The sequence below is a fragment of the Aythya fuligula genome, chromosome Z (assembly GCF_009819795.1).
Source record: "Aythya fuligula isolate bAytFul2 chromosome Z, bAytFul2.pri, whole genome shotgun sequence".
NCBI classification, from domain to species: Eukaryota; Metazoa; Chordata; class Aves; order Anseriformes; family Anatidae; genus Aythya; species Aythya fuligula.
This window is the reverse complement of record NC_045593.1, coordinates 48,106,510-48,114,854: the sequence shown is the minus strand read 5'-3', so window position 1 is coordinate 48,114,854 and position 8,345 is coordinate 48,106,510. Positions and strand designations below refer to the sequence as shown.

General features: G+C 42.0%; 1 protein-coding gene across 1 annotated transcript; it reads right to left on the bottom strand.

Annotated features, from left to right (window-relative positions):
* Positions 1-389: 389 nt before the first annotated feature.
* On the bottom strand, positions 390-7,566 carry NXNL2 (nucleoredoxin like 2). The gene is made up of 2 exons (XM_032206129.1): positions 7,265-7,566; positions 390-932 (listed from the first exon to the last, which is right to left on the bottom strand). Exons 1-2 carry the CDS (start codon positions 7,564-7,566, stop codon positions 764-766), a joined length of 471 nt encoding a protein of 156 aa, XP_032062020.1. The 3' UTR covers positions 390-763.
* Between the last annotated feature and the right edge of the window lie 779 nt (positions 7,567-8,345).

Here is an 8,345-nt window from a genome sequence, read left to right as displayed (position 1 = left end):
GAGAGCAGCTGGAGTTTGTGGAGGTCTGCCTTGGTACTGTTCAGCAGCTAGTAAGAGCTTACAGACCAAGAATAACAGCAGACCAAAACAGGCACTCTAACAGTGTGTACCTGCTACACACCACCTGATCAGGAAGATGACGTTAACTGGAGAGATAACTTACCTTCCAGTGCCAAATTTAGAAATCCAGGGGTAAAGAGAACCTAGCAAGACTTACATAAGTGTTCCCAAATATAAAACCAGAGAAAGTATTTCATCAGTACTGACAACTAAACATCTCATTTTCAGATTAGGTTGTTAAAAAAAAAAAAAGAACTTTAGACTTGTATACTTCACAAATGTTTATTAAAGCAAACAATTTAATTTGATTTTCTTGACAAAATGTGTTAATCCCCAGAGAAGATCACCACAAAAAATAAGTTCGTGAACGAGATCTTTACTGTACAGATTTTGCAAAATAAGTTATTTGCATAGATATTATAGTGCTTCTTCATTACTATCTAAAATAGGCTATTCTCTTTAAGTTCTTCTGTATTATCAGGAGTGCTTTGGTTCATTCATGGTTCAGTAGATAAAACACTACAAGTAATTGTAAAATAAAAATTGCATTTTATGACTTACTGGAATAGCTAATCTTCAAGTTGAAAACAAATTTTGTTTTCAAGCAAAGATAAATAATGCAGCCTTACCCTTCTTGTTCTGAAGATGACAATCATTTGAGAGCTCTACAAAGTTTTCCATGATTTCATCTCTCAACTTATATTTAGCTAGAAAAATTCTGAAAGATATCTGCACCCTCAAGCCAGTTCCGAAAACAGGATAGCCCTTTGTCTCTGATCTGTTTTCTTCCCTTGTCAGTAATGACTTCTCCAGTTTGTTTCACAATCACCAGTTTAGGAATTGCTGTAATGTTGTATTTCTTCTTCAGATCACTGAGAGAAAAAAAAAAGTTAAAAATAAAAGACATCATTAGGAATCATTTTAGGAAAACTAGTCTCTCATGAAGGGTACTTGGGTTGCTACACATGGGAGAGCAGAAGGAACGAGTGTCTGGACTTTCTCAGAGTTTGAGGTACAGCACTGGGTAGTATAGAGAGGTGGACAAGGCTGCAATATTATTTACCCAACCTGAACTGGGAGTTTACATCGTGAAACTTAGCTGAAGGAGTTGCAGCAACCTTCCCATAACTGCTGTTCGTAGTCTCCAGAGGAGCAGAGACTGACTCCCGGGGACCATAAAGAGGTCCAGGAAAGTGTGACATACCTTTCCACCTTGTTTTTGTTAGCCAGAACCAGGTGTCTTCTAGTCTGCTTTTGATGGATGGGAGGAAATACAAGAGAACAATCTCACTTAAATTAGAATTAGCTATTACTCCAGTACAGATATGTTGAAGTGGGCCAACTCCATAAAGGTATTTCCTAAAACCTTCATTAAAGTATGGTCCGTAATTCTTCACTGTAAGAAGAGATTGCAGAAGTGTCTTAAATTCCTTCAGTGAAACAGGACTTCTATATAATGAAACGTAAACAAAAGAAAAATTGGAAGCAGCACCACACAGAAGTTGATCAAGAAAAAAATTCAACTCCTCTCTCCATCATGCAGACATTACTGATAGTGGCCATTTCTCAAAGTCAAGAGACAGAAATCCATATAAATTACAAGTAACTGCCTTAAACAAATTAAACAAAACAGTTAAAATACAGGTTAAAAGTTGAAAAGCCTAATAAATAGCAGTGTTCCATGGGAGAAATCAGGATCTATTCAAACAGTTGATGAGTAGGTAACCCAAGAAAAATCTGTGAGAAAATACTTATGAAGGATGGCTTTCAACAGGACAAAACTCAATACTGGAAGTAAAATAATACTTGGGAGAAAGAGAGACAGAACACAAGACATCCAAAGAAAAACAAAAATACCGATGTCAGCAAGAATGACTATAAATCACACACCAGAGATTAAAATGCAGAAATAGCAAGCTATCAGCCACACATCATAAAACAGACTTCACCGACTGTTTCTGTAGATGAGTTGAAAGATATGAGTAAGATGTAAATAATAGAAACATGCAACAATAGGGGAGAATGGAGGAATACTACCTACTAAACCATTTCAGCTGATCATGACATTTGAAACTGAAAGGACAAGATGAAAGATTTCCAGGGAAAACAGTTTAACAGCAACAACAGCTTTTGTTTACTTCCTACAGGACAAAATAATGAGCAGAGAGAAAAAGGCATATGCATTTATCTTCATAGAAAGACAATCTCTTCTACACAAGAAATTCCCCTTAATGATGTTACTGGGATACAGAAGAAATGAGTTTTGTCTTCTGGTAAATTATTAGTTCCAGTAACAAAGGAAAATTTAGGACACAAGCCAGAAATAAAACAATATTGAGACTACAACTTAAAAAAACACTAGCACTAACAATTTGTTGGCATTACTTTTATTTATTAATAACACAGGGCATTGAAAGAAGTTTGTTTTTTGGCATCACAGGACAGAGTTCATGTTCTATTTCATTGGACAACAAAAAAAACAGTATGTTGTTGAGCGTGCTGTTGAAAATAGGAGCCTTGAATGTTTTAAGGAACTCCAGAACCCATTCACAGTCCTGACTCCAAATCAGGCAGAAAAGCAGAGATGGCATATTTGAAGTTTCTTCCCTTGCTTATGACAACACTGCAAAAACAAGTTGTTTCCAAATACACAAAACAGCAAAAAATACTACTTTCACACAGCGGCAAAATAAAAGTAAACTATTTGTTGGATACAAACAGGAAGGGAAACGTTCACATTGACTGTCACAAAGTCTGAACCACACCAGTGTCTTTTCCCATTGTTTTCAAATTAAGTGAGACAGTCTGAAAATTATCTGCTTCCTACCATAGCATGCTCTCAACACGTGTATCCAGATGTTCAGATCAGAGACCCGGGAATCAAACTACGTAGATGCCATTAAATTTGTATTGTTCATTTTGGAAGGCACAAGTTCTAAAAATGCCTTCTAGTCACCCTGAGAAGTGACATTTCACCTTATTAGTGGTATGAATGCAAGAAAACATTTGTAGGCATTGTTAGAAATAATAGATGTTATGCATATAGACATTCTCTACATTTTTCACTGAAATGAGGAGTCTTAAAAATACAAAAAGCAAATCCTCAGCAAAATACGGGCCCAGACAAAACATTCCTGAAACACATCTTTCCATCTTTATTTTTTCCAGGAGAAGGAAAATCCCCAGCAGGTGAAGGATACTGCTCTGCCAGTAAGTTGGCAGAGCAATAATACAAGAAATATTAAAGAAGAAACAATACAACCATCTAACAACAGGTTTGCTTGCTCAGACAGTTCTGGAATAAAAACAAGCTACCAAGAATCTCCACAGACTGTTTTGAAGTCTGCTAAAATGGGAGGAATAAACCAGTCTGAAGCAAGCTCATGTAGAAAGAATGCAAAAGGTCATCACCTCATACCACTGGTATGAGTAACAAGATGGAAGATGTGTTTTGTTGGTTCAGCAGACAACCAAATAGTTTGAGATGCCTAACACAATTGTAGCAGAAACAGAACAGTAGGAAACTGATGTTCATTTCCCATGGAGACTGGATGTAACTAATCAATTGCTTTGCTAAGAGAATGCATATACAGCTTATCCACCCCAGCACAGCCTCTTGTTTACACAGCTCTGGACTGAAGGCTGCTTGCATCAAACCAGACTGAAGCATGCACACAGATTTGGCCTATGTCCTATGTGTTGTGCACAGCTGGTTATAGGAATGGACCTGAAGATGACTGAGGAACACATCTGCAGATAATGCATCTTCATCACCATTAATATGGGTAGAGGTGTTTATGAAAGCTTCTGAAAACCTATTAAGATGACCTTCTCTCTCCTATGGGGATCTCAGATGTTGTGACTCACCTGCCCAGAGAACTATATGGACCATCCACGGGCTAACTCCAAAGACAATTTATGGAGTCACTACCTGCAAGCAGAACATCACATGCTAAAGGGAAATTCAATTTTCTTGCAGTAAAATAAAGTGATGATAACAACATTTTCAAAGATCAGCTGCTGAGATATTCCGAGGTAAGTGTAAAGGTACATATAGTGTCTTTACTGACTAGGGAAACAAAAAGACAATTCAGAAGAGGAAGCTATAAAAAAAAAATGATAGCTAAGAAAGACTGAATGAGCAACTTTTGCTTAGTCACAGAGAACCTTTCAGTCAAATCCTTGAAAATGGCCTTGGCCACACAAGAGAGCAACTTTCATCTGCATATGAAATACAAGAAATGAGGATGTGAAGATTATTCAGGCAAACTGGAACCCATTGCAACTGTCAGGCCTCTGATTCTTGTGAGAAGTGCCTACTGCTGGGCAGTGCTGGCGCAGTCATGGTCTTGTATTTCCCACACTGCCCTGCCACTAAGGAGGCTTGGGGTGGGCAAGAGTCTGGAAAAGGACACAGCTAACCCCAAATGACCAGATGGATGTCCTGTACCTTGTAGCATTATATTCAGCAATAACAGCTGAGAAAAAGGAGGGACATTCAGATTTACAACATTTGTCTTCTTCTTTGGTAAACGCTGTGTGTGATGGAGCCCTGCTTCTCTGGACATGAATCAACATCCACCACAGGGAGTACTAAATGAATTCCTTATTACAAATTCCTTTGCTTGTGTATGCAGATGTGCTTCATCTTAAATTGCCTTTATCCCAAACCACAAGTTTCCTCCACTCCCATTCTTTCTCCCAGCACACTGGGCTGGGTGACAGGGAGTGAGACTGAACATGCTGTCATGTGGTGCTTTGCTGATACCTGGGTTAACACAACATATGTGGAATAATTTTATTTCACTGGTTAATATCTACACATGAGGGTTTCTGAGAGATAGACAACATGGGGCAAAGTCATTATCAGACTGGGAATATAAATAGCATGTTCATACACTAAGGTAATTTTGGCAACATTTAAACAGCTTTCACCTGGAACTGCTTTTGCTCAAAAGCAACAGACAGCTTGCTAATCCACTTCCACAGTGCACGCTGTAATCCACAGCCATGTGTGTTCTTTTAGCAACAAACTTACTCCATTAAGTGTGATGTCACTGTTAAGTGACTAACAAGCATGCACATTGCAAGGATGTGATTCTGTTTTAGTGTCTGATGAGATTTGGGATAACAGTCTGAATAGATAGAACAGGCTACAGCTCAGCTCCTCACAGATAGTTTCACCATCCTCAGATACCCCCACAGCTGCCAATCCACACTCATCTACTCATCTAAAGCTTCTTAATATAAAACATAAGCATACTTTTTTCCCAGATTTTTTTTTTTAGGATTCCAGGTTTCACTGAGGTGTGTCACCCATGTACCCAGTTAAATAGTCTGCTTGGCAGCCTGAAGATCTACTAGCTTGCCACAGACACCTACCTACAGAGAATAACTGATTTCATAGCAGATAGCAGGGCTCAGTATAAACAGAGCAGTCTCCTCACATACCATCATGTAAACAGCAGTCCTCATTTACTAACATTAGTTGTTAACAAATGCTCCCTCCCTCCTTTTCTCTTGTTCTCTACTGTTCCCGCTCTCCTTCTATTGCTCATTTCTTTCTAAATCATCTTTGTCCCCACTTCTGCAAGGATCAAAAGCTTGTGCCTGCAGCAGCAGAATCAACATTAAAGCCACAAGCAGTCAAGGCACCAAGAGCAGTATTTCCTGTTAGTCATGGCACAGATGATATGCAGCAGCAAAGATGCAGCCCCCACGTCAGGGAAACTGGGGAAACTGTCAGAGCTGACAGCACAGGAGAGTCCTGAGATCCTGCTCTGAATTCAAATTTTTGCTTCTCTGCAGGTACATACACTTTGCACACCGCCTCACAGGCTATTTCTAAGTAGGCCAAAATTCATCCCCTATAATCTCCATGCCTCCAGATATGAAATGTGTTTTATCCAGCTTCAGGTTGGCTCTTTTGTCCCTACAAAGGACTTCGGTATATGCTGCAGATGTGTATCTTAAACACTAAAGTCACCAGCTAAACTATTTTAACTAATATACAAAGTATTAAAATATCAAATTGTTACTAGGTTTAGAATTGTGTTCTTAGAACCAAAGCATTTAGCCAGAATTGAAGTTTAACAAATATGCATCCATCTTGCCTAATGTCCGTACGGTTCATTCTGAAGCCAGATTGCCAGCTAATTCAAACTCAGCTTCTTAAGCACATCCACATAGATCCTTATAGTAAAATGCAATAAATCACTTCAAAATCGTTGCTTTCTCATCTCTCTCTATACTTTGTTCGTCCATGAGCCTCTTCAAATGCTACGTTCGTGCAGCTGCCCCAGCAGCACAAGCCATGTTGCTGTAGATGAGTCTGGAGGTCATTAAGGATTTCCACAGACAAGCCGATTAGGTTGCCACCATACCTGTGTTCCACGTGACTTGGGCAAGTCACAGCAGAGTCCGGAACAAAACCCTAATCCACAGAGCCTGAAGCTGTAATTGCATTCCCATGGCCTATGCCAAACAGCGTGCTGCATGCAACACTACATTGCCTTCAGGAAGTTTTCCTGAATTCTGTTAGTATTAGTAGTTGCTAAATACAATTACTGCCCGGGGAGTATTTGGAGAATTATGGAAAAAAAGCTCCTTTTTTAAAGTCTGTTTTTGAGTCAATGGAAATTGTCATTAAAAACAAAAGACCTAGCACTAACTGGTTGCTGACATCCAGGAATGAGCCAAGAAAGGATGAAATAATTCCTGGCTTCAGGTTGTTTGCACTGGAGGTTCTCCAAGTGCACCGACCAAACAGTGTTAGTAAACCCACACCGACCTGAGCGAGCAGCTCGGGAATATGACAGCTCTGTCCTGGGTAGCACGCAGGTGCGGGCCTGGTGTTAAATGACCTCTCTAAGTTACTGGAAGCACTAGAATTGTGTTCTTCATCAACTTTAACTACGTCTCCTAATTTTTTTTTATGCTTTAACATCCTAGTCCATGTTTAAAAGTGACCCAAACACCTTGACTTCGATGACAGCTGTAGCAATGACTCTGTCAGTGTACTTGTACGCGATTTAAAGGGGAAACATCCTTCAGCAGTACTGAATTCACTGATCTCACTGAACACCACCTTGCTGTGCACCCCCCGGACCTGTCCAAGCCCTCCAGCTGTATTCCCCTGCAGCCGGGCGGCTCTCCCGGCTGCCCCCCGCCACCCACCCGGGGCGGGGGTCGCCGCGGTACTCACTGCCTGTAGGGGTCGTGGAAGGGCAGCGCCAGCCAGTCGCCGTGCATGGCGCGCATGTAGCCCGCCATCTCCTCGGCGCTGTGGTCGGAGGAGACGAAGACCACCTCGAAGGGCGCGGGCGGCTGGCTCTCCTCCAGCAGCTCGGTGTAGAAGTCGCAGAGGACGGGGGTGAAGTCGCGGCAGGGCGCGCACCAGCCGGCCGAGAAGTACAAGCCCACCACCTTGTTCTGCAGCGCCTCCTCGGCGTCCACGCTGCGCCCGTCCCTGCCGACCAGCAGCCGCCCCGCGAACACGTCCACCATCTTGGGTGCCCCCCGCCCCGCGGCCGCTCCGCGACGGGGAGCAGGACCCCCCCCGCGCCCCGCCGCTTTTATAGCCGCCCGCCGCTGACTGACAGCGGAGCTGGCCAATGGTCGCGCCGGGATGGGCGAGGCACCGCCCCCTCCCCCCACCGTGAGGCGCTGTTCGGGCGGTAACGGGCAGAAGGGCGGCGGGTGGCGGCGGGTCGGGGTCTGACCCAGAGCTGACTTTTCACGTGTTTCTGTGAAGGTCAGGCCTTACAACTTACTGAAAATAACGAGCGTGAGCAGTAATCCCTCCCGCACCAACGTCAGGGCTCATCAGCTTGCCCTGGGGTTCACCCTCTCTCCTGGGAAGGTCTCACCAGAAGAGTTTGGCAGCTTTTGTTGGGTATTTGACTCTGGATTGCTCTCTAGCACGGGAAACGTTCTGAATTTTGCTTGTATAAAGGTCTGTCTGTGCTCTGTCCGAGCCGAGTAGAAAGTCACATTCTATTCCAGTGCAGTTGACGTGTTTGGCTTGAATACTGCTTATCCACCAGATACTGTGATAGAAATTAATAAAAATAGCATTACATTGCAAGTGTGCAATCTCTTCTGCCTAAAGCAACTTTTGAAGAAGAAAAAAAAAAAAAAAAGAAGTAAGTCTTGGTTGTAGAAGACTTCTAAAATTTAATTAAAGGGGTGTGACAGGTTGATACACCTGATGCATTGTCTTATATTCATTAATTACACATCTGATTAAAAGAGAGTATAGCTTAAACAAGAAGTATCAATATTTC

Bases quoted from the DNA above. Each gene is read 5' to 3' on its own strand.
- NXNL2 (XM_032206129.1), bottom strand. From the start codon at position 7,566: ATGGTGGACGTGTTCGCGGGGCGGCTGCTGGTCGGCAGGGACGGGCGC. The intron at 933-7,264 runs GTGAGTACCGCG...TTTTTCTCTCAG, and splicing joins TTCCACGACCCCTACAGGCA to TGATCTGAAGAAGAAATACA.